General features: G+C 40.4%; 1 protein-coding gene across 1 annotated transcript in view; it reads left to right on the top strand.

The window, feature by feature from the left end:
• schip1 (schwannomin interacting protein 1) overlaps positions 1 to 27,544 on the top strand; it is a 228,035-nt gene that overhangs the window by 78,669 nt on the left and 121,822 nt on the right. The window contains exons 6-8 of the mRNA XM_026191808.1: positions 308 to 372; positions 1,197 to 1,268; positions 1,499 to 1,634. Coding sequence (XP_026047593.1) covers positions 308 to 372; positions 1,197 to 1,268; positions 1,499 to 1,634 — 273 coding nt within the window. The remainder of the gene's footprint in view (positions 1 to 307; positions 373 to 1,196; positions 1,269 to 1,498; positions 1,635 to 27,544) is intronic.

Here is a 27,544-nt window from a genome sequence, read left to right on the forward strand (position 1 = left end):
GTGTGCTTCTGATCCAAATGCCTGGAAAATGCTGAGCCAGCTCAGATGGCCGAATTTTTTCAAAGCTTACTTTACTAACTTCTCAAGAAAACATTTAAGTGAACCAAAATGCTGCCAAACCGCATCCCTCAGGGGTCCCTGATCTCAGCACAATGATCACACATCTGGCACACATTCATTCATAATTGTGCACGCACACACAAAATGCTGGGATCTCCTCTCATCTTTCTCATCTCATCGCCGCCTCCTCCTCCTGTTCCCAGCTGCTTGACTCTGTATTTGTCCCTCTTGTGTATCTCTTACACAGATTCATCTCAAGAGCCTCCAGAGTGGATACAAGCATGTTAATAATGAAGGCTTCCAGCTGCACAGGTGAGTTTGGTTATATGTGCACACATAACCGACCCAGAGTAGTCCTATATATTTATATTTATGACTTAAAGTCATAAATATGACTTTAACTCATAAATATGACTTTAACTCATAAATATGATACGAGAGTATCATGGTGTGTTTTTAATGCACAGTATTCTCAGTCGCATGTTTTCCTCTTCAGATACACTAACTTGTGAATGATTCAGCAAATGACGATCAGGTTACGGTTGATATTTTCAATCGAGACTGTGGCTGCTTCTGTTTACTCACTCATCCCAGCAGCTCCACCATCACATGCAAACCCATGAAACTGTGCTCAGAATTTCTTCAGAAACTCCTCCATCGCAAGATTTTCTAACTGCAGGATGTTGCAGACAGCAGCCCTGGTGCAGACCTGCAATTTAACATATTGAAAGAAGAAGCTGCATAAGCCACCTGTGTAAGGAATTCTGATGTCAGCGATCAGCAAGGGGCTAATCCAGTTAATTTCTGTTTTATTTATTTCACTCTGAAACAGTTGTCCTTAGCAGATTAATGGAAAGAAGAAGAAGAAGAAGCATCGGGGGGGGGGGGGGGGGTGTATCTCTATCCCCTTTGCAGCATCAAATCACACCTTAGGTAAACCTTATAGTAATAAGCACAGAGACAGAATGATTATCCTGCTCTTGTTCTGCTGCAGTTTCCCTATAGGAGTGATTTACCACTGTTTAATTACTGATAACGTAGACTGGACCTGTATGGATGTATGTGTGTGTCTTTGTGTGTGTGCTGTTTGTTGTTCTTTGAATGTCTTTACCCCTTTCCCCTTTTCTTCTGCTCAGTAATCACCTGACTATGAACCTAGACAACAACATCAATGTCAACCTGCCACCAATTGAGAACAAGGTGTTGATGTGAGTATTTCTTTTATCTGTCTAAAAAAGGACCATTTGCAGACTTTTGTTTTAATTGCAGTCATTAAAAAAACATTTAATAAAGTGCTTCATTTCTTGTGTATAACTACTATTATGTTAATTTCCATCATTGCGTTCATGAGATTTGAACATTTTTGTGCCTGTTTACCTCTCTGTAGCTTTCAGTGAGTCACAGTTCAAATGAATCTTTCTTTATCTTTTACATGCAGTATTCAGCGGGCTTGGCGTGACTTCCTGCAGCGACAGGAAGTGGAGAAAAGGAGCCCTTCCCCACCGTCCCTCTCCTCCTCCGATAAGATGAGCATGTCAATCAGCATGTTGACCCTGTCAGACGGCAGCACCCCAGTAAGTCACGCCCATGTCAAGCAAATGTTCTATTACAAATGTATGGCTTTAAACAACATGCTACATGTGTGATAGCATTTGAGGAGGCTGCGTGTCTGAGCGTGTGTGTGTGACAAATGACTAGAAATGACTGCCGTTAGTCACGTGTTGGTTGGTGCAGTAGTTTTGTGTTGTATGTTAACAATATGTAATACTATATGCAGGCTTATGTTAGAAGTGTGTGACAGTACAGTGGCAAAAGAAAATCCTTTTGATTTACCTGTTTGTTCTGCACTACTTGTTCATAAGATCTTATCTGAGCTTCAGAAGTGCAGTCAAACAGACACATTACACATTTCCATTAACAGCTTGGATTTAATAACTGATAACAGAAACTTTTTGGAAGCGCTAACTTCAACCTAGCATCTGTAGATTGGTAGGGTAGGGTCTTTACTTTACAACATGTTGGAGGGGACTGCTGCAGTAATTTGGTGCTGTATAAATAAAACTGAATTGAATTGATTAAAGCTCGTCAATGTTTTCATTCAGCTCAGCTAGTTTTGCTTTTTGTTCATATATATTTTTATGAAGGCAAAATGTCTGGCCTCTAATTTGGTCGCACTTCAATGTGGAACTTAGTTGTTTAAACCTTTGTTGTTTTACTTGAGTTTTAGGGATATTCCATTGCTGCATTACCAAACCTTTCCTTAGGAGGGACCGTGACATGTAGGATTTCATTTCCCCTTTAACATGGTGAGCAGCAAAGTAACTCATAATTACTAGGCTCCCTCTACTGTACTACTCTGGGATGAATGCCAGATGTTGTGTGTTCTCTACAGTGTAGTTGTGTAAAGGTTTCTTTCTTTGGTTTCTTTGTGCCGTCTTGTTAAAGACACACGAGCAGAGATGTTAGTTAGCTTATCTGGCTGCTTTAAGCCTTTGGGTGTGACTTTGGGGTGTGTGGTTTACCTCGTTTAGTATTTTGTGTCATTTTAGCAGCGTGAGTAAATGCAGTCACTGTGTTGACTTTCTGATGCTTTCCAGCTATATGCAACCAAATCAGTCGACAAGTCAAAGTCAAAGTCAAAATAGCTTTGACCTACACATTCCTGTTTTGTTTTATTGAATGGTGTTGATTGTTTTTCTTTCTGCTTTAATTTGCTGTGTAGAAACAAACAGTATATTTTAATTTTATTAGATAAAATACAACAGTGTTTTGGATTTCTTCTTTTTCTCACATGAGACTTTATTTTTACATAAATACAGAAAGTTCACAAATTTTTCTCACTTTTCTTGTCAGTGTTTTAATATGTTGCTCCAAGTTATGACAAGCCTTTTGTAGAGACTGTGAAACTGTGCTCGTAGTCCCACTTATGTCCACAAGGGGGCAGTATCTTAAAGCCAGTTTATTTGCTCCGCAAACTTAGAACCAGCTGCTATCAAAGAGTAAATATACGGGGATGTGGTCTCTCTTAAACACACTCTCAGAGCAAGCGCACGCTGAGAATAGAGAGCAGCCGAAATGCCATTCTCATTCAGCACATCTTCCGATCTTCCATTTAACCAGACCACAGTAAATCCCTGGGATTTTCTCTACTGCTTCTGTTGTGGTCATTATAATTCTGTACTGACGTCGTCTTCAGGCTTCTGGCTGAATAGCAAGTGTGTGTACACTCCTCTACTAATCTCTGAGCCTGAAGTCAACAGGCAGGTTAAATCTCAGAGACGGCTGGGAGAGTTCTGCATTTGAGCACACTTAGGTGGTACTTGTCCACTCAGTCACTACAGAGAAAAGCTTTTACACTGAAGAAGATTTGGATTTGGATTCTTGAGGACAAAAGGGGGTCGAGTGGGTTATGAGTGAAGAGAATACAGAGTGCTGTGGAACAGAAATACAATCTGCTGGCTTAGAAGCTGTCAGGCGACCTATAAGATTCGCAGCTGGTGGTTGATGATGTTATACGCGCGCATCCATCCTGAATGTTTGCGTATAATGCCATCAGCCAAGTTTGTACACACGACAACAGCACACAAACACACACAAAAGAGACATCGTTTATGTGGTGTGGAAATGCTTAGCTCAGTGACTTCAACCTGCTGACAAGGCCAGATGATCATCACCAAGAGAGAAAGACAGCGCGGGAGCGTGCGTGTAATAGACCCTAAGGTCACGGGAGACGGAGGAGAGTGGCGGAGAGGAAAGGCGGATGAAAAACAGACGTTGCTTCACCGGTTGAATGTGCTGATGTTGTAGATCTGCCCTCCTCTGTGAGAAAGGAAGAGTCAGCTTTTGCTCTCTTGTGATTTCAAGAGAATTGATCGCAATAGCCCAGCGAAATCTGCGCTATTATGTTGAAGCTGTCTCGCTTCACACAGGTTCTCTCGCTTTTTGACCTTTCCCTCCCTTTGTTTAGTCGTCCTGTCTTTACGGTAATGTTTTAGCTGGTTGTGACATCTCCGCCCTGTTACATTTCTGTTGACCCAGCTAATCATTCTCAGCACACATTGGTGTTTGTACATTCATGGATAAACACACACGCACACACATATGCGGGATGGAGTCTTGAGACACGGTGACGTGGAAGCCATCGCTAAAGTGATTGAGTTTCTAACCTTTGTGACTACAACATCAGTCTTTGACAAAACCTTGCTGCATTACTCTGCAGCCTGTGTGGGTGGGTGTTTTTCTTTTTTTTCCCCACCCTTGTGTGTGTTTAAGAGAGATGAGTGTACTGTTCTCAGCCGAAAGATGTGGTTGACATGTGACTTTACTGTGTAAATTACTTTTCGCACTGCAACTTGGCTCACTAATTGCCATGGCAATCCTGCAAAATCGAGCAGCTCTAGATATCTCTCTTTATGATCGATCCCTCTGCTGTGTGGCAACGCCATCGAGGGTGGCAGAAATTATAGGTTTCATTAAAGGGGAACCTAACAAAACTCTGGCTTTTATGCTGAGACATGAATCAGCTGTCTACATTTTATTGTTTCATAATATTGTGCTGCATCAACACGGCTAGCCAGACCACCAGCAAGTACACACACACACACGCACACACACACACAGGCACGGGCACATGAACACACAGTCCAGTGCAGCTTCAATTTTAGACTGTCTAGATGATAGATGTCTTTTTATAACCAGACATCAATCAATACTGTTTTGGGACTGGCTGAATCTGTTTTTTATGCCTCTAGCAGTGTTGTTGCTCAATTACTGGAGAAATGAGAATGAAAACAAACATCCAGAGATCTTAAAAATTAAACAAGAGGTTTGTTATTTTTAAGTTTAAAAATTTGAGGGCTTTGATAGAGGTTCTAGTTCAGTTTTCTTCCTTGTTTTTTTTTTTTTTTTTTTAAGGTAATTTGTGGGACTGTTTTGGAGTGTGGGAGCTGTCCTTTACTTTGGTGCTGATCCATGCTCTTTAATGTAGTAGCAGAGTTTCGACAGTAGAGGGAGGGCCTGTATCACAGTCGAGTTTATTGGGTTTTCTTTTTAATACATACTAGATTAATACAACATCTTTAAGATCTAGCAGAAATATAATAAGTCAAATACTGCAACAGTAATTAACTGCTCGGTAATTACTCTGTAAGTACATAGAGGCCTAATACTTTTACATAAATTCAACATCACAGTGTGAAACCAGCATATTATAGTACAATGCCACTTGGCAGAGAATAGTCATTTACCTTAATAGACTAAATAAGCTAGTGTTCCCGAAAAATATAACTAAATATATAAACTCTGTGTGTGTGTGTGTGTGTGTGTGTGTGTGTGTGTGTGTGTGTGTGTGTGTGTGTGTGTGTGTGTGTGTGTTGGCTTATGAAGGGCACAGAGGGCCAACTCAGTCCATCTGGCCTGCTAAGGTGCAGGGAAACTGAGCAGAGGAGTGCCGCCTTCTCTGTCTGCCAGCTGTCATATGTCTCCATCTCTGCCCCCTCCATCAGTGCTCTCTTAACACTCTCCTCCTCCTTTCATGTGATAGTTTATTTAGTTCTTAGAGTATTTTATGTCTTTCTCTTTTTCCATCTCAGTCTTAATGGCTCTCTCAGAGCGTCCCTGCATCTTTCTCAGTTTCAGTGTCTGTTTTTATCATTTGCTCACCCACATACTGTTCTCTTGGCTTTATCAGACCAGGCAGCAGCAGCAGCTGTGGAGGCCTGGAAGTAGAGATAAAAGAGGTTAGGCAAAGTTTAGGGAACTTTTGTGAGCTTACTGTACTGTCTGCTCTTTATGTACAGCATGAAGTAGGAGATGGCTTCAAAGAGAGATTAATCTTTCAGCAATATAGCACTACCTATTTAGGTCTTCGGTTTAACCTCTTGCATGTTTGTAGCTGTCCTTAAATAACCCCGACTGCTCTGCAGATGACTCAAATTCAATATTACACAAAGCACAAGAACTTCAGCAGATTACTGAGCCAGCAGGCTGCACAGTCTGTACCCTGTGTCAAAGCATTTAACCCCTCACATTTGTTTCACCCATTTAATCCAGTGCAGGATACAAATAGTTTCCCCGTCAGTGAGCTCACATAGTTTTAATGACGGATCCTTTAGTTTACTGCACAAGTCAACCTTTCTTTACTGTATGTAGAGGAAAGCAGCAAAGATCACCTACTGTGTTACATAGGTAGAATGGTGATTACCCAAAGACCTCAGTATTGTTATTGTATAAATGGCTCTCCCTCGTGTTTACTGCGGCTTCATTCTGCTGTATTTACTGTATATTAAGCTCATAGTGCAGCATTCCCTAAAAGGTACCTTCATGCTGCATGAAGTATGAATATTTTTAAAGCATTACTGAAACTGTTGCCACAAAGTCAATTAAATCAAATCTGTTTCTTTGAAGCCAAATATCCCCAATTTATCTTGAAGAGCATCAAAGTTTAGCGCATCACCTGCAATGTTAAACTCTTTGAACAGGTGAAAAAAACGTTACAATTATCTGTTATACTTACCAACTATTTGGATATTTTTCCAGCAGTTTAAAAAAGTTATTATTTTAACGAAATGATTCACTGATTGATACAGGGGGGGGGACTCCAGTTTCCATCACGACATACTTAACTTTGTTTTTAGAATAACACAGTTATTCCTTAATCACCACACTGCCCGCTAAGTCAGCAGTCTTTTGCATGCTGTCACCTTCCCAAACATTTCCTTTTCCCAATAGCGTTTCTCTGTTCCCCTCTACTGTCGACCAGAACATCCCTGCACTGATTTATGGTAATTATGCAAATGAAACATAAGGCTTTGGAAATTAATGCTAACCCCCACCAGTCTCTTCGTCACTTGAGGACGGGTGTATCTGGAGCCAATGCTTTTACAATCCTGTTACTGTAATACCAGGGACAATGCAAAAAGGCTAGGTCAGGAGATTAAGGATTGCCTTGAATTAGTTTAGGTTTATTGAAGCCTCATTGAGGCAGTTCATTAGGGAGGAAATTGATTGAAAAGGTATCCTACACATGGGTTTATACTCTTTCTTAGTCCTCGGGAGTGATGCTGGGTCTGTGGGCTGCAGATTTCATTGACATAATCCCTCTTGTCATAATCTCTCACCTAGATGAGATGTGCCGCATAGTAATCGTGTAGGTCTGTGTGTGCTGGCTCTTCACTGTGTCTGAGGTGCACTGAGTGATGGGCCTGACAGGATGCAAAAGACTGCTGTGACACACCAGCCATGGTATTGATTGACAGAATCATTAGTGACCCCGCACCAGTCCATCACCGTCTTGTGCGGAGACGGTCTGGTTCTTTATCTCAACGTTGCTGAGTTTTCTTGGCTGTAACCAAGTCAAACTGACTTAAAACAATCTGAGTCTCTAATATGTGCTCCAGCTCCAGTGTTACAACCACCCTGCAGACATGTGAAGGACATTCATATGACTCTTATAATTATGTATAAGGGAGATGGAGCCTTCTGCGTAATAATATCTAATGGAGGGCACCGAGGTCTGACTCTCTGTTAATCACCTGCCAGCAGCATGTCAAGTCAAACATGGGCCCTTTCTCACCTGGGACATGTCACATCATACACTCCCTGAAGTGTGTAATGCATATTATGGCCATGTGACATTCTCGACACGATGCGTGTGTTTGTGTGCGACTGTGACGGACGTGGGACTGAATGAACACCGACTCTCAATTAGTCAAACGTTGAAGTTATTTGATAGGTGAAATTCTAAAAATCAAAAATACGTGAGTTCACAAACTGCACGATCATCATTGGGGTTTAAATAATTTTGACGTATTTGCAGAACAGTAGTTTGCAAATGGTAACAGCCCTCGCTTCAGTGTGACGTCATGTTGCATTTGTGTTGTATATTAGAATCCACAGGAGGTCACTGTTCTGCTTTGCTGGGATAGACTAACCCAATACCTGGGAGGAGTCCAGGTCCAGTAAGCAGAAAAAAAAACCTTTATCAAAATGGATCTAGTGTTTACTCTGCAAGGTATTCATTTTATTGACTATCAATTACTTTATCGATCTGTATTCAAAGGCACACAGTTTCAGAACACCCTATCCAGATCTGCAGGCACGCTGATGTTGTTGCTGTGTAGAGGACACTCTCAGTTTGTAAACACCCCCCTTCCCCTTCTGTCTGATAATGCCAGTCAAGGGCCTCTTCTTTTAAATTAATAGCTCATTATCAACATATTTGTAATTAAAAAGAGAGGTGAGCTGCTTTTTTTTTATTACACTCTCTTATCTGTCTCGCTCTACCTTTCTCCCTGCGTCCCTTCTATTTTGCCTCCCTTTCCTTTTCTCCTTGAGCCTTTTTAATTTCACAACACTTTGAATTAAATATTAAAGGGTTTCAGGATGACATCAGACTTGCGAACAAGCTGCTGGGTTTTTCTAGCCCGCCTTCTATTTATAAAATGTCATCCCTCCCTATTTTTTCACCCTTTTTTTCCCCTTCCAATTTCATTCTCAACTTCCTTTACATAAATTGGTGCTGTCAAAATGTGCTGGGATGAAAACAGAAGAAAGATCATGATAATAACAGAGTCTACAAATAGTAAACAATGGTGGATTAAACTCCCTTGAGACCTTACAGAGGAATTTACTCCCAGCATTTCATTTGAGTGACTGCATTGATATTACATGAAATGTAACGCATTGTATGGTAATATCAAATTATTGTTATCCACTGCTAGCTAATATAAACATTTTCAGGTTGTGTTACAATGATCTAAATAAACAACTACCTTTAAGAAACCTGTGAAAACTACACATTGATGTAGAAAATATTGTGCTGTTAACTGCAGGTCACTCGGGCCCCAGCAACTGATGTGCTTTACAAATCCCACTTTCACATGGAGACGTCAGTATTAACCAATGCAAAGGGAGAAGAGAACAGCAGCTTTGAACAGTATTTGTGCAACAACACGGACAAGCAAATTGAGACGCGTTCCCAAACCTTCACAAAGTCAAAAGATACTCACACGTGCGTCATTCTCTGATAACATTTTAATATAAAAAAATACATCTGCTTGAAAAAACCTAGCATGTTACAACATATATCATTAAAAGGAGCAAAAAGCACCTTCTTTCCTTTCCCCTTTTCTCATACCAAGAGTGCCTTTCTGTCTTTACTGATCCCACAACCACCATTACGGTATTTCACTGATCTCCTGCTCGCTCCATAAAACAGACGTAATTGATCATCAAAGCCTGATTGGAGACAGCGATGATTTGAAGTGCAACAGACTGATACAATTATTCATTATCTTAGCTCTAGAATCTATTGATTGGGGCTTTGCAGGGGTAATCAAGAGCAGCCACGCGCTGTAAAGTGTGATACTTTATTCTGAAAAGTGTCCAACAGTAAGTAGATGGACACAGGACTCAATTTAATTCTGAAAGCTGATAAGCATGATAGTGGTTACAAAGAAAGCATCTAATATTTTTTTTGAGAGGACTGGATAAGAGGATGAAGAGAAGGAATATGGATTATCATCAGTGAGATAAGAATTTTGTAAAAAAAAATCTATAATAATAATAATAATAATAATAAATATAATTCACAGTAAATCGCTTGTGTTGCTTTTTTCATGTTCTGTGTAATTTTTTTTTGTTGTCTGTTCTGAACGAATAAGAGCTTGCTCAGTATTTATCCAGAGCACTGGCTCTGGATTTCATTTCATTTCATTTTGGAATAAAGTGTGTATTCAGAATCAGAATCAGAATCAGAATACTTTATTGATCCCTGGGGGAAATTATTTTTTGTTACAGTGCTCCATTTTAAACCAACATTAAGACAAGACAGACAATACGCTAACTAAGAATAGTACAATATATACATATATATACATACATACATACATAAGTCACTTATAAATAAATATTTGGAAAAGAAACATGTGTAGTTGTAGCAGCAAACAGTGTGTTAAGTGGATGCGTTGTACAGGGAGATGGCCACAGGCAGGAATGATTTCCTGTGTCGTTCAGTGGTGCTTTTCGGTAATCTCAGTCTCTCACTGAACGAGCTCCTGTGACTGACCAACATGTCATGGAGTGGGTGGGAGGTGTTATCCAACATTGTCTTTATCTTGGACAGCATCCGCCTCTCCGACACCACCTTGAGGGAGTCCAGCTCCATCCCCACAACATTGCTGGCCTTACGGATCAGTTTATTAAGTCTGTTGGCATCTGCGACCCTCAGCCTGCTCCCCCAGCATGCAACAGCATAGAGGATCGCACTGGCCACCACAGACTCATAGAAAATCCTCAGCATTTTCTGGCAGATGTTGAAGGACCTATTAGCACATCAGCTGCTACCTGTAGCTCATTAGCAGTGCATTTGTGCTGCCTTTTAGGCGACACTGAAAAATAGAGATGAAGATGGAACTGCGTCTATTTTCCTGTGCCACAAGTTCTGCCTACCTATAACTAGCGCTAGTAATGGAAATGTTTTATTAATAGGGGAGTTCATGCTCTCTGCCTCAGACATAATTCATGCTATTCATGCATAAGTGCATCACACATACATGTGCACATGTATGCACATAGGAAAGAAAGAGGTAATTAAGAGTATGTTACCGTAGCGCTCATTTATACTTGACATGATTTTACACATTCATACCTCAAGAGCTAGAAGATATCTTGAGGTGTGTGTGTGTGTGTGTGTGTGTGTGTGTGTGTGTGTGTGTGTGTGTGTGTGTGTGTGTGTGTGTGTGTGTGTGTGTGTGTGTGTGTGTGTGAGAGAGAGAGAGAGAGAGAGAGAGAGAGACACAGAGAGCAAAGGAACAGCCTGCAGCACGTTTTATATCCAGCCTCATTTACCAGATTCCACTCCTCCATTATCAGCTGGATCATTATCCTCTCTCCGCCCTGCCCTGGCTGCTCGCTTCAGCTGGGACTCAAGGTGGCACACTAAAACATCAACGCATACATCACTTACTTTCACCCAGAAAGCTTAGTATTCTGCATTTCTTTTAAAATGTGAACCTGAAAACTGAAAATAGTTCACTTCTGGGTGTATATGCGCACATAAGGGTGCAAAGTTTTCGTCCCGCTGCGGTTGTATGTGGCTATGTGTGCACGTGTCTTTTACTTGTGAGACGAGTGGTTTGCAGCTAAAGTCGAGTATCGAGATGGAGCGATACACGTCTAAGATTAGATAAAGGTTTCAGTTCTGCCACGAGCACGAAACCACTCAATGTCATACCGGTCGTTATCTTCTTTCATGTACATGTACTGTATAATGCTTTGCTGAGCATAATAGAATGCATTTTATGTGGCATAGCTAGTCATACGTACTGTAGGTACTCGTGAAAGGACACATTTGTCTGTGTACACCGGCAAAGATTACAGGAAGTGGAGCATTAACTTTTCAACGACTGGCTGTTTCACTATGATAATAATTACTTAGAATAGATCGCCGAAGTGAGCGAGGAAAATCATTTTACTTCTGTACAGAGAAGTCCTTTCTTTGATTTTGTACACTTGCTGCTTTTTTTCCTGTTTCCTATCAAGATGGCAAAATTCCCCCACTCAGACAATGAGTCTGTTTTCACAGCCTAGTCTGAACTTATATTTCAGAGAAGTTCTCCGTGTTGTTATTCAAGGCGAACAATCCCACTGCTTATTCAGCCCTGTGAGATCCCACTAATAGTCACAGTGACTGCTGAGGCGTGGAACGGTAGGATACACTGAACCGACTTTGGAAATATAAAAGACTGCATGCATACCAGAAGTCAGTTGTTGTGTGTGTGTCTGCATACATTTTGGTGTGTATGTGCTCTCTCAGATGTGACCATCTAAGCTGTGATTTTTATTAAAATACTGAACATGCAGTCTGTTTGAGAAGGAGAGAGTGAGAGTGAGGAGGGGGATTTTGTTTCTCGGTTTATTGCTTTGGCATTTAGAGACAGGAGAAATCCTGAGGAGAAGAAGAGAGGGGAATGTATTGAACAGAAGGGAGATAAAAGGGGGAGAGGAAAAGCCTATTCTTCTTCCCACTGAGTGTTCTGGTCCCCAGAGAGAAACAAACTGATTTGTGATTAATGAAAAGATGGAGAAGAGGCTTCCTCTCCTTCTTTTTCTTCCTCCACAGTCCCTTTCTCTTACTAACCTAAATCTCTCACCCAGAAAAATCCATCTTGGTAATGATGTATGTGTATTGGGAATGATTAGAGAGCAGATAAAGAGGGAAATCAGTCAATAAAATAAAGACAAAAACATTTTATAATGTTATCATCGCACAACCACTTTGTGCCCCATGGGAATAATGTGCAATCGTGAAGTAAAGACCTCACCGCTTGGAAAAGTCTCATCTCTCTCCTGTGGAGCTTTCTCTCCACTTTCACAAGTGAGTGTAAGTTTTGTCTTCTAAGTAAGCTCACGAAACTTTCTACCTTGCTGAAACTACACATTTGCTCCACAACTTAAGATTCGATTTTTTTTTTTTTTTCATTTTTTAAGTGAGAAACTTTGATAGAAGACATGACCGTAAAGGGAAAGAGGGAGATCCTGAGCTCTATGGAGCATTTTCATGTTTCATTAGCTCAGTGAAAACCAGCTTTGTTCCCTATCATCACACAGTGCATATTCCTGTGCCGCACTGACATTACAGGTCATCACTTTGCCCCAGTTATTCATCCTATGACAATGACGAAGGAGGAAGGTCGTTTTTTTAATGTATTCTCAAAGCATTTGTAGGAGAACATGGTTGAAAAAAAGTATGTGAAAGAGTTGTAAGACGTGCGGAAATGGAACAGGGGTCAGCCAAAGTATCATAATTAGAGACACCTGGAAGATCGGAAACCAAGGCGCTATACTGCACCTGCCTGTCACAAGGGAGACTTCACAGCAACCGTAGTGCAACTCCTCGTTCACATGACATTTCTCGGGGAAAGCAAACCATTTTTAGTAAATCAAGAGTGGGGACAGGAGGATGGAGGCGTAAAGGGAGAGATGGTAATTAGGAAGAGGAGAAGCTTTTCTGCTGAAAGGCAGAATGTTGAGAAGACGAGCTTTGATTTTACGCATAAATTCATGGAGTGCCAAGGTGAGCGGGTGAAACTAAGTGCCATCAAGGGGTGTGGCAGCAAGCCTACTGAGGCAGATATGAGGAAAGTAAAGCAAGAGATTTTGAGCACTTTAAACAGGATAAAAAAAAAATACTTTTGTGTCTCATTGGAGCTTAATGCAATGTGAAAAAAATAAAGTGAGAAAATTTAAAATATCCATCCATCCATTCATTGTCTTCCAACTATCCTTATCAGGGTCTTGGGATGCCTGTAGCCTATCCCAGCTGCCATAACACGAGAGGCGGGACACACCGTCGACAGTTCGCCAATCTGATGCAGGGCTAACACAGAGACACAACCATTCACACTCACATTCACAAAGTTTTTTGAGTAAACAACAAGATTTTAGCGTCAGAGACATATAACTTTACATTCACAACTTTCAGCTGCTCCCTTATTTCCTGCAGCAGATTCAACTCCATATTTGGTTTGGCACAGGTTTTTATACCAGATGCAAATCCTTCCATTTATCCCGGCTTTGGGGCCTAGCTTGTGGATAAATGGGAGGGCTGTCAGGAAGTGTGTCTGGTGTTAAAATCTGTGCCAAGCCAAAAATGTTATTGTTAGCCTCATAGTAATGTTGTGATTAGGTGAAGAAGAAGAAAATATAAGATGCCAGAACTAAAGATTAATAAGTAAACAGGTGAGAAAATTCAGAAAGCTCAAGTAGGCATGATTTTGTGGTAAATTGACTGTTACTTAAATAGTGCTTTTCTCTCAAAATACTATAAGCTTCATTCATCCATTCACACACATTTAATTTAAGGTGACATTCATACACTCACACTCCAATAGATTAATCGGGGGCAACTTGGGGCTCATCGTCTCGCCCAAGGATTCTTCAACATGCAGACCAGAGGACCCAGAAATCAAACCGCTCTACCTCCTAACCCAGACTGCCTTAGCTACTAAGCTTAGTGTTACTAAAATCACCTAAACTGGCCACTCATTGAGGATTTTCAAGGTCATGACTCAACTACCATAATGTCTGGATATATAGTATACAGGTAATTAAATAAATGTTGACACTAAGTGTTTCAGTACAGTAAGGTTAGGTAAAGATTTTGGTAACGTCACTGGTTACTCGCTGGTTTCTGAAAGGTTTCCACTTTTGCTTTCTTGTGTTTGACAAGTCATTCATTCAGTCATTCAGTCATTCAGTACCAATGAGTGGCATTTGCATACCAGATAATCCTCAAAATAGACTTAAGTTTATATTCAATATGATCTGAAATGAGTGAGGTCAAGACAGAAAACCGCAGGCATGTGACCACTAACCATGTGATGTTAACTGTCTTCCTTTGGGTGTTCATAATAATCTTGACAATGTAGGATCAGTCACACATGCCTAGAAACCAGCCCATGACTATCTGGCAACCAGCAGTCAAGACAGAAAAATTAGTGTCCTCCTGTGAGTGGTTGATGAAGGTTGATGGCATTTGCTGGGAAAATGATTGCTAAAGCCCCAGTTACACAGCCCCATGAACCAGTCACGGATCCCCTGGCGACTGCTTGTCACTAGGGAAAAGTCACTAGGTCATGGCTTGTAGTTGTAGTTTGAATAGAAGAGACAGACTTGTCTACACACGCTGTTAAGATGTGACACAAATCGAAAATGTAGACTTTTGCCTTCAAAGTGAAAGTTGTGCTGTATGAAGCATGTGGCTGCAGTGCTTAGACATAATTTCTGGTTTGCTTTGTACATTTTCGACTTGTAATTAGCAGGTTTTGCATCCAAACATGAAAAACCACAGCCAGTTCTGGCAATGTGCTAACAACCAAAGCAATCACTGGGAGATTTTTAGTACAACTAGCCAGCAACCTCCAGGAACTACTGCCAACTAGTCGGGTAACACGTGGTTTTCCCTAGCAGCCACAGCTGTCGCCATCTGGTGTCTTCATATAGAATGCATGAGTATATGCATGTCATTGTCAAAGGCAGGAACAGACCTGAGCTTGTAAAACTTTTAACTTCTCTTAGTGTTTATTTTCCCCCTTCTCACTACATTTAAATGTATCTGATATGCCTAACCTGCATTTGTTCATTTAAGCTAACAGCTACACTTAATGCACAGAAATGTGTAGTTTCTGTTTAAAGTTTCTGTGTATTTAGGAATTTTGCAAGTGTTGCCTCAAAGACAGCACGTCTACTCTAAGTGTATCCTGAGTGACAACAGGCATTCTGCACCAGACAATGTTCAATGTCTGCATATTTGCATCAGCTGTCTAGGAAATGATGCATGCAGGATTCATAGAGCAAACAAAGAATGGCTGACAGCTTTGATATGACAACGCTTTTCCTCTCCTATGGAGCTCCACGGTTTCAAAATCACTCATTCCCTGAGTTCATGAACTGTGGAGAAAAAAACGGCATGTGCAGGAGAGAGTACGACAGAGAGGACAGCAAATGTAAGGAAAAGAACAGAAGTCTTCCTACAGAGTGCTTCCTGAACAATTCTTCTGTGGCTTCCCACTCCTGTGAGGAACATAGGGTTTGCTGAGAAAAGAGATCACATCAGTATTAAATCGAAGGCATTTTAACTGCTTTGTAGGAAGCAGAATTAACTTGGGGCTAGCAGAGGTAGAAAGTTCACCAGGTACACGCAGGGAGAAGCTAACTAGTTTAGAGAGAGAGTTTTTCAGTTCCAGTAATGTTTTATTAATTGCAGTTATGAAAATTAATATCTCACCAAATATCAGAGCTTTAGGCTAGTTTCTGTCCAATAATTCTCTTATTAATTGAAAGGCTCTTTTTCTGCCCACACACTGTTTTGTTCTTCGGTGGGGATAAATATTTCATTTGATGATTTACATTTCCAGGAGGCAACTATCTCCCCTCATGCCATAAAGGCTAGAATATGGAAATGGCCTGAGTCGCTTTGGCACAGTCAATGCATTCGAACTGCAGAACATCAATCACAATATATACACTTCTATACCACCATTCCTTATTTGCATATGAGTCTTTTACAAATTCAATATTGTGCTCTCACGAGTACTGTTTGAACGGAGAAATGCACTCTGCATGCATAATGCATCACAAACATTTTCTTTTAATTGAACACAATTGTTTCAAGTTCCAGTAAGACTCACAATCACAGCACAGACACAACATTTCTCCGAACAGTTCAGCAATTTGTTGAATATATGATGATTTAATATATTTCTGCAACCACAGGACACAAGATCAGTTTTCTGGAACAAATATGAGCAGTAGCGCTGTCTACTGGAGATCATCAGTACTTATATTTAATTAAAAAATAATAATTAGTAATTAGTGTGCTGTTACAGATCAAGACTGATTTACTATGTCAAGTTAAGATGCAGTTTTCATGACATACCCCCAAGTGCTGGCACTCCGGTGATGTACCAGCATCTGTGATGTGGTTATAGAAAGGAAGCCACTTCCATTAATTAGTATTATATGTGGACAAACTACCAAAATAAAAGCACTACCAGCAAGGCTGTTATTGAAAATAAGAGGGGAAAAAATGAGGAGCAGCTGAGGGTGGAGATCGCTTCAACAATGACTTCACCACATTCTGTAATAGCATGGGTTTTGAAATAACATATTTCTCTTGCATACATTCGAAGCTTAGGAGCTACTGACTGCCAAAACTGCGGACAAAGGAAAAGGTAAAACAATGATCTGTGTACCCTTTTGTCTACGTATACTTTGCACATCTTTGGAGCATCTCTCTTTTTCTTGTTTTATTAAACGGTATGAATAATGTCTGTGCAATATTAGAATGACAAGGGGTTTGAACAGTGTGTTAATGCACTGCTGTGTAATACCTAAAATGTATCTAAAGCCCCTCTCAGCTCATCTATAACGTCTCTAAAAGGACACCCCTTTTTGCTTGTTCATACTGAGCCAAGCAGAGCTGACCTAATGCCACAAGAGAGATTTTTAGTTAGCACATCGCTGCTCTGGAATCGGACTGTAGAGATGCAGGTAATCTCGGTGGAGTTATTTCATTGTAATAGAAGAACACCAAGCAAAAAATCTTCATACCTCAGCTGCAGTTTGATGAAGGGGTGATGTTTTGGTGCAGGGGGAAATGAAACTTATACTGTATGGCAAAACTTACTGAAGCAGAAGTCTCACTCCACGAGATGAGAGTGTGACATCCTTACATTAACACCCAAGTTGCGATAATTACAGCAGGCCTACAAGAAGTGTTTTACAGCTAGCAAGTTCATTATCAAGGCAAGCCAGCGAATATTCATATTACATGTCCAAGTCCTGTATGTGTGTATGTTACGCTTATACACGTAAATGTTCTGTTAAGCGTAAAACTGCCGGATCGTGCCTTCACACACGTCTGGCCACGACGTAGCCGTGAAAGACAGTTATGCACTAAGATTAGAAACACAAAGTCTTATTCGATCTTTGTAATGAGAAACCTGTCCTCATTTCTATGCTACTGATTTGTGGAGAGACTGGAGAGGTCCATGTGCGGTGAGAAAAGAGCAAAAGCCAATCAATGTTTTCAAAGTAGAAGAGTGCACTGCGGCTGCTCTCTCCTAACAAAGAAATCGCCCATAAACCCATGCAAAGAATTGAAATGATTTATTTATTAGACTTGCTGTTTAAAAATAGTTCCATTTTCATCATCGTTACACGGTGTTTACCGTATCAACTTTAAAGCAACATGTTTTTGCAATTTTGCAGTAATGAAAACCAAAACAGGTGTCTCTAGCAGTTTGAAACTTTACCTAGGAGGGATTTTCCATAAACAAGTGTCATGTCAGTGAACCAGTGTTCATCTCTTCACAGCTAATTATCTTGTAGGAGACGGCACATAGCACGGTGCTTGGATCAGTTTCAATGAGCATACTGCATGTGCTAAACCAGGCGCCGTAGGAAGTGGAAATCACCAAAGGACGCAGGGAAATCTCTTTGCTACACTGAGGCATAGAGTGGGATTAGCAGTGATGGGTTTGACTTTGCTGTAAACAGGCTGAGCAGTAATGCAGTTGTATTAGAACAGTTTCTATCACAGGCTGCTGAAATCGCCTCCGATGCGATGTGGGTGCATTATTGTGTCCCTGACGTACGTACCTTTGATCAGCTGCGATATTTAATTACACTGAAGAACACCCTGAACATCTGAATTTGTTTCCACTTTGTTTTTGTTTTTTCATTTACTCCCCTATGCATTTATAATAGAAAACAGCTGGGCATAGCATAGGGAGCAATAAAGTGTCTTATCCCGAAAGCCTTGCTATCATAGCTGTTTGCATTCATGTTGAGCTCTTTTGTGCAGTGTGACACTTTATGAACACAGATGTTCACTGAACGCAGAGACAGACAGATTAAGAGGATAACTGCTCATTTACAAATTTTGAAATTGTTGAGTGTTGTCTCAACATATACACAACATTTACTACGTAGCAACTAACAGCTGTCAGAGATTAAAGTAAAAGGGAAAAGATGCCAAAATGCACTCATTTCTCACCAAACCCCAAGTCCATTTTTACGTGGTAGCTACAGCACAAGCGCAAAGGGTGGAGACAAGATGTGAGTTATTGAATTTGTAATGAATGGTCTCAATGACACCACTAGCTGCCAGATTGCATATTTTAGCTCAATCCATCACTAACGGGACATTTTCAAATCTTACCCTGAAGCTGAAATATGAAAATCACAGCCACTCTGCCTGGTTTTAAGACTGAAGCCATCAATCCTCTGGCCCCCATCTTTTCACAGCCTTAATTACATGGTATCTCTTGTGCCATCTGCCCTCCTGTCCAAGTCTGGTTGTCGTTCAGTATAAAATGAGTGAGATGAGCCTGTTCTAATTAAATAAGAAAGAGATAGACTGGGGAGATTACAAGATGTGTGTGCAATATGAGCTGGGTGGAAAAATGTCTGTACTTGGCAGTTGGTGTTTATGAACTGCTTAGCTGTCGAGTCATGCCACATTTATATAGGATAACTGAAACGAAAGATATGAAACCAACCTCAACAGAAACATCTGTAATAGACAAATGTTGTATGTTCTGCTATCAGAAACCTGAAATACTGCCGTATTTCATGCTTCAATGTGTGTAATGAAGGCCACCCAGAGGAACTGCTGCTACTACAGCTCATTCAGTAAATAACAATTACACATGTCGACACTTGTATGAGCACAGCATAAGCATTTTGTGTTAGCAACTGTTTTTTTAGTGTAAGATAATTAACGCATATTGTACTCTTACCCTCATTTCTTTTTGCTCCGTCACAGCAGTAGAAGGTAGAATTCGGATTCTGTTTCCCTTCTTATCCGCCAACAGTGTGACTTATAATTGGTGGAACTGATCAAATGAAATGAGTGAGCTGATGCAGTACAGCGCAGTGCAGAGCAGAATAGTGTCAGACTAAAATTGCACACGCACAAATGAATGACATTTATGAGATCAGACATTTACATGAACTCTGTCTCGCTTGCCAGCTCTCACAGAAGGCAGAAGGCACCTGCAGAGAGAGGAAATGGCTCACTTTTTGTGCATTTGGGAGGCTGGGTGTTACTGGAAATTTCCTGAAAACAGCTTACTCATCCCTGAAACAATATATCTGTTATTTCCGTCCTGTTCGTATATCCCCACTGCACCAACTGATTCCCCCCATTTGGTGCGTGCAAACATGTGTAGATGGCTCTTACGGGAAGGTGTAGGTCTCAAGCCTTGCAAGTGTTATCTCTTTAACAGAGCATGGAGCACCCTGTGGCGCCGATCAGCTGGGCAGCCATCTCTTCCACAGCAGGACATGCACTGGTCAGAAATACTCGCTGCTTTGCTTTTCTCCGAGGGTTAATCGAAGAGCTGCAGGTATGCCCTAGGGGGAAACAGGTGGAAAGAAGGATTAGGTTAAAGACAAGAGATCTCGTGAATGTGCGTTTATTGATTAAAATGACTAGTTGAGTCTAGTTATTTGAATCAATCAAAGCTGATTCTGTTAAACAGAATCAGCTTCTGGGGATTTCCTTACCTGGATGATTGAGCATGCATCAAGAAGTTTTTCTAATCAGTTTATTGAGGGACATTTCTCCTCATGCATACCATCCAAACCAGTGCTTTGTATTGCTCTTGCTCCAAAACAAGGTCAAATATTATATAAAGGTCAGAGTGATTAAATTTTACCTGTGGTTCATACCAAGTTCATTGAATACATGAGACTTAACTCACAGGGTAAGATCAAATGTCAAACTCCTGAGTCCTTGACCTTAGATCTCCTCCCAGTGGCTTCACTGATTTATCTTTGTTGATGACCTTGCAAGGAATAAAAAAGAACATCTCAGTTTTCTTTCTTGCAGGTGTGCTTTTGTGTCTGGTGAGATATACTGGTGTATCTTCCAGAAATTCGGAAGTACGCGGATCCCGTGTCCATCTCTGCCTTCCCCAGAAAACTTCTCTGCCTCCTTAGGCTTTGTGCCCTGAGCTGAAGACACAAACGACCGCCAAGGCTCTGTCAGTTTCACAGCAAACAGTCGCTTGTCACTTCACAGTGGTGAAATCAACTCGGATAAGAGGATTATGTGACTGAGGACAACTGAACAGAACATTTAGTGTTGGCGCCAAGAATCAGCTCGATCAACAGCTAAGGGTTATTAGGCAGCTTGCAGACTTGAAGTCCTCGCTATCTTTCATTTACTGTCCTCGACTCCTGCCGTTATCTTCTTCTGCCCCTTTCTCCTGCTAGAGGTTTTCTTTTCCTCTTTTCTTACGCCCACTTATTTACTCCTCTGTTATATCTGTAGCCTTGCACCTTTCTGTTAAGATCACTTACATCTTGCTGTTCGGTTATTCCTCTTCTTCCATCCTTATTATGGTTGGTAATTCATCAGTTTGCCAGCATGAGAGTAATATTGCAGTTTGCATTCATCAGAAACTTGTATAAACTGTTATATGGCTGGTAATAACACTACGTGTGTGTACGTGTTTTCTCTCCTCTTATTAGGATCGTCAATTTTCCAGCAGGAAATATATGTTCACCTCTCGTGCTTTAATGTGTGTGGAATGGCTGAGTGCTGTAAAAGAGAGCCATAATTGTACCACATCAGAGAGAGCGAGGAAAGTGACTACCCCCAAAGGACCTGCAATACAAGAAAAGATACTTACACAGAGAGGAATGCAGTGACACAGTCGCTTATCCGATAGACCATCAGTCACACCACTTGGATGGGTGATCTTGGAAAACCCTTGAAATTCAAAGGAACAGAAATATGGTTTGTAAAGTTTAGGTATTTCTGTTTTTATTGTATTACATTTTTTTTATTTGTTAATCCAGGGGGAACATTGTGGTTCTGCTCTCATTCCCAGCTGCAGAATGACTTTTAATGCCAGTTGGTCTTCATTTCTGGCAAAATATTTTACCTTGAGGGAGAGAAAAGAGCTTAATGTCTGGCTCCCCGCTTCTTGTTTTCACTTTTTATTTGTGTGAGCAATAAAATGATCGCAGCAGAGCTTGATGTTAATGCTGTTATTTGTTTTAACCACCAGAGATATTTGAGTTTAGATTTAGGCAAATGATCGTTTGCTTACAGAGCACGAAGCTTGTCTCAGTTGTAGCACAACCCAAATATGCCATAGAAAGTGAGACATGAAATGCCTGCATTAGAGAGTACTGAATACTCTTCATTAAAAATAAAGCATGGAGGTAATCTTTAGCATTGACTAAACTGTCAGCTACTGTTTTATTATTAACACTTGTTTTAAAACTGCAAGAGCTGCCTTGTTCAAGAGGTTTTGTTTAATGAAACAAAGCAAGAGGAAGAATTTCAGATATTCAAAGGAGCTTGCAAAGAAAAGCGTCTGGACTTCTTTAAGTTACTTGAAGACGTTTCACCTCTCATCCGAGAAGCTTCTTCAGTTCTAAGGTCAAATGGTGGAGAGTCCCAGATATCGCTTTTCTTTGCAAGCTCCTTTGACTACAATGACCTGGATGACTGAGAACCTTCACAGACAATTTCAGATATTACCGAGCATTGCTTATTTTTTTAACACAAGCAGCTCGTCTAAAATGCAAGAGGTTGGTAATCAGGGCTCCCTGCAGCATAAAAAAGATGAGCAGTCACCCGTTCATGACAAAATATGGTGAAAATCCTGTATTAAAGAATCTTACGCAAAAGTGCTGAGGGCAGGGGCGATTCTGGGATCAGAGCTTTGCTGAAGCACCCCCAAAAATGGGCTAAAATCGCCCCTGGCTGAGGGAAAAAAGATCTTGTCCAAGTGTGCATAAGAATTCACAGATAAAAATCCACCATGAGATAGAATCATACCAGCTATAAAACCACAGAGCTCTCAAACAGCAGAAGAACAGAACTTCATTGTGGCCTTAACTATCCAAACAGACATTTTTCGTTATACAGTGTGTCTCACATTTCAATGATAACAGGGACACACACATATAAACCAACAAGGTGAAAATAATACCCACTACTTCAATCCAACAGTTACATCTTTTAATACAGAAGAAAGAAATGCAATAGAAAACTTGAGGCTATTTTGGAATGGGATCACCTTAGCTGCAATGGCAGTGAGCTGTCTACCTTTGAACGTATCATTTGTTTATACACCAGGTAAAAATATCCAGTATGGGGCTTTAAGAAAACATTATAAAATAAAAAGCAGCATCTTAAACGGGACAGACCATACCAATTTTCAAGCTTCTGTCCAAATTTTAAACTAAGCTCAGAAAGAACAAAAAGGCTCCCGGGTTGAAAACAGTACCAGCCTTTCTGTTGCAAGCATAACAGAATTCCTGCCAACAAATGGACCAACTTTATCATTCAGTCTCCATGCCCTGCTTTTCCCAACCAGTTTGAAATAAGTAATTTCCAACTCATAAGCTAGCTTTCCTCCCAAGTGCCTTCCCAACTCCCTCTCCAATGCACACTCATTGCATTCGTCCAAACAGCCATTTCCTAAGCTGACATTTGTTTTGATGCAGTGTTACGAATGCGGTAACACTGCAGAGCTCTCTGAGTTAGTGTTTAGTGAATCAATCCTGTTTCATTTAGCTTTGTCCTTAGTGTTTAAGGGGACTCTGGAAAACACAACTGTACTTTGTCGCAATGCCAAGAACCTTCACTAGTCTATCATGATGACAACACATTAAGTTAAATGCATTAACCCAGAGATGGAATAAAAGTCAGAGCCAAGGAATCAATCACATAGCAAATGGAATAAGTTTGTTTATTTGTTAAGACAAATGATAGGGAGACAAATGAGAGGGTGTAGCCAATTACAGCTGATTCTGTGTGAGGGGAGAGAAAAAGCGGTGCGTCAAGTAGATGAGCGAACGTTTAATATTTCATCTTAAATGTTCACCTTAAAGACTGATACCCTATTTCACAGATAAATAGCTTTTACACAAACAATTATACATCGTTCAATAAGCATTTAAAAATAAAAGGCTTTTTCTATTGCCAGCGATCTGGTTCAGTGATGCTTTTTTTTGTACATGTGCTCAAGAACACATTCACACACATGTCTTCTTTGAGCAAGGCTTTCAAATTCAAAAACCTTGCGCTGTCTTGTCTGTGATGTTTTGGCATAAAAGATCCCGTCATTTCTAAGCTCTAGTACGCACTCAGTCAGACCCCAACAAGCCATTTACTCACTCAGTAGGGTGCCAAAGGTATTCATTCCCTATTCCAGCAGCATTTGTGTCTCCAATCATTTTTCAGTTGTGTCCTTTTTTTTTTGTCTAATTCAGACATGATGCAATGAATTTTGGAATTGGTATCTGAAGAGCTAAAAACAGCAAAATCATCACCTTTTCCTCTGGCTTTCAGCTCTGCAGTGTTTTATGCTCAGTGCAAACATGGGGGGGGGGGTGACTTTCTTCTATCCTCTCTTCTTTTATGTGAAGTGACATTCTCAGGACAATAATAACTAAAAGGCTTCTCGAAACCAAAAAAAAATGTCATCTATGGGTGGAAAATTATTTTCAGATTTTCTATCTTCTCAACCCAAGAAAACCAATTTCTTCTTTATTGTCATATTTCCAGCAAATGAATTGAGGGGTTTTTTCTGTAGCGGTGAAAAAGTTCTAATCCTTATTGCTACAGGGAGAAAAATAATTGAGTCAGGGAGAGGTCAATAGACATCCGTGCAAAGATAAGGCGCACGCACATAAGCTGGTTTTGTACTGTACATACATACATACAAAGACACAAAGTAAAACAATACATTCGCAAGGAGAAGCATAGACATGTACCCATTTCATTCAAAAAATACACACGTTTATCAATGTCATTTCTTTTGGCACTGACATACCCACAGCGATAGTGGTAACATGTCAATGTCTGTGTTCACCTTAAAAGGGTAATATTGTAACTTAATTCTTCTTATTTAGAACAGAATATCCATCTGGGGCTGGCAAGAATGTATTTGTTTTGCAGGTGATAGTTATAAAGCACACTACTTGGAAAATGGGAGTATTTTTTTTTACAAATTTTTACAGCAATCCAACTATTAGAGAAGCAAATGAGGCTGACAGGCCAACAGAGAGATTCGTAAAGCCACTCTAAATTTCCATTGTCTCCAAAAAAGCATCTAAAACTAAAAAATATTCTCTCTGGAGTGATAATAGGCAGATTCTTTTCATTTTCACTTTGAATAAACTGGATTCAGTGATCAACAGGACAGTTTTAACTGATAAGTACTTATAAAAATGGGCAGCAACAAAAAATGACAAATCTGCAAACTAACTAACCAAAAACACAGGTATTGTTGTATTGTGGGATAGTACATGCTTGAGTGTCTTGTAAAAATGCCACGCTTTATGAGCATGGGGCACCAACATCCCCTCTGGACCAGATGTAAACAATGCTGTGGCCTTCCTTAGTAATATGTGTGTAGAGATGTGAATAATCATCAAGTGCGAGCCCCTGGCTGACTGTGTTGCCAGGGGAAATCAAGCTGAACAGCACGCAGTAGGGACCCTTCCATTCCATTAGCTAAAGTACAGGTGGATCAGCCCTGCCTGACTCCTGCTCCACAGAGGCAAATGTGTGTTTGCCCACGTTTGCAGACTACTGTGCACAAGCTTGTTTGATGCCCGTGTAGCACGGATACTGGGACAGCTATGGCCTTGCTATACTGCCTGCCTTCAGCTCCCCAATATGCAGCCATTAATCATTGAGCAGACCCTATAAATAACTTCTAAAGGGATTTCTGTTGTGTAAGAGTCTGCGCCTGTAATCAAGCAAAAGAAGTACCCCTGTGGTGTGTTTTTGTTGCTGTTGTTATTTTTATTTTTATTGTTTTTTTGCTTTTCTTCTTTCTCTGCCTTTTGAGGCGTAGAATGGAAGGTTATTGTCAACAACGTCATCCTTAATTGTCCTCGCCTCATCTCTCTGAGGGGCACCCTCTTACTCTTGTACAATAATACTTTATTTAGTTGACAGCTGCTAATAGCCATGTTTGGAAACATGCATGTGCACATCTTGATATTCATTTTTTGTGATTAGACGTGTGTGTTTATGTGTTTGTGTGCATGTGTGCCTGCGCTCTTCCATATGCTTGAATGTGGCTGGTCTGTCTCTGCCAGGTCTCAGTCATTAGGATCGTATCCAAGTCACACGAAGCTGAACCTCTCATCTCTCATTTAGCCTGATGGACACCCACTTGGGTAAGCACAGAGGGGAGGCACGTCCTGCTCTGTCTGTCCTTCTTACTTTCTCTGTTTGTTTGAGCGTGCAGGACTATGCGTGCCTGTCCCTGAACGCTCAAGGGCACTGAGTGTAGAAACTTCCATTAAAATAAAGGCTGAAAAAAATCCAGTACAGAAAACTTGAGCCTTTCTGTCATGTAATGTCATTAGCTCATGTTAAGGAAATTGAAGATTTTTAAAGATATGGGCTTTTTCTTTTTATAATAGATGTTGTAGCAGCACTTGAACTCGCAGAGCAAGTGCATTCTTAGGTTAAGCTTAGCATTTAAAAGCTGTAAAAGATATGAAAGGTTGCAGTCATTTGTTATAATTTCCAGCCTAAAGTTGTTTATTGAGATGGGAAATAAATGCATTTTTATTATTCATCCTGTAAAATTTGTAAAAACAAATTAATGAATAAATAAATTTTTAAAAGGAGACAAAGAAAAAAAAATGAATAAGCTCCGGTGTGAAATTTATGGTTTTCAGTGTTTTTATCGTTAACTCGGCTTCCCTGGGTCTTTTCCCGTCTGTTATGGATAAATCTTCTTTTTTTTGGTACCGGTACTGATTTTATTTTGTTGTATTTATCCGTGACACCTTAAAGGTCGGTCCATGAATATATTGTCGGACATAAACCGGTCCGTGGCCCAAAAAAGGTTAGGGACCCCTGCTGTAGTGGATCACTTACAGATTCTAGACATTAAAATGCTCAACCTTAGAGCAGAAATTCACATGTTTTGCGCAAAATTTACTCAGAGGGGCAAGTTAGTGCTGTACTTAAAAGTATATATATAATAAGTTCTGACTTAAAGCACTTTGTTTCAATAGCGACCAGCAATCTTCTCAGAGTGGCGCAAATTAGCGGGTCCAAAAAAGCAGGGTATGTGCAGTCTGCAGGCCAAAATAATAAGCTGTAAGCGCACGTTTTCTATTGTGTTAATATGGCAATTTATAACAGAGGCAGCTGGAGAAGAATCAATATGTTAGCCTAAGTCTTCTGTTAGAAATTTCTGGGGACTCGTGCTTGGTTCTGTAGGTTTAAAAACAGCTGTTCTTTGACTAAATCAGGACATGTCTGATTTTCCTTATTTGATTCGTTTTGACAGACCTTCAGTTTGGTTTGTAACAGATTGATACCAGAGTGAAGTCAAAAGAATAAAATGGTTGCTGCGTGCGTTCACACTGCTAAGAACGAGCATGTGACATCTGCATACCGCTCAGCTCGATGTGAAAAGTAACCTGGCCGTGGGTAAAACAAGATGCACATTCTTTTTCTCCCTTAATCTTCAGCTCAGCTCGGCTAAGCTCTGCTCGGTTTCATCAAAATGCCAGAAATATGTGACTCAGGTCTAGCCAAAGTTTTGGCACAATGCTCACAGCTTTGAGCAATCCACTCGTGCCAGTTACTCACTCATTCTGATAATCTCTCCCTTCCCTATTAAGAAAGAGCACTTCTAACAGTAACTACCACAACCATACATAAAAAAGACGTTCTTCTTTTCAGCATTAAATTCAATGGAAAAGTTTCTTTCATGCTGCTGCAGGCTGTTAGGATCTGGCTTTGGGGCTCAACTAATTTGAGTCCCTAAACTGTTTGTGGTGCATTTTTAACACTGTTGTCTAAAAGCCAAAAAACACTACTGCACAACTATTTCACTGGATGCTAGGAAAGGAACAGATGCATCCAGTGTTGCGCGCTAATTTGCAAAAAATAATATTCATTTGCAAAATGGCAAAA

Source organism: Astatotilapia calliptera, chromosome 14 (genome assembly GCF_900246225.1).
Source record: "Astatotilapia calliptera chromosome 14, fAstCal1.2, whole genome shotgun sequence".
NCBI classification, from domain to species: Eukaryota; Metazoa; Chordata; class Actinopteri; order Cichliformes; family Cichlidae; genus Astatotilapia; species Astatotilapia calliptera.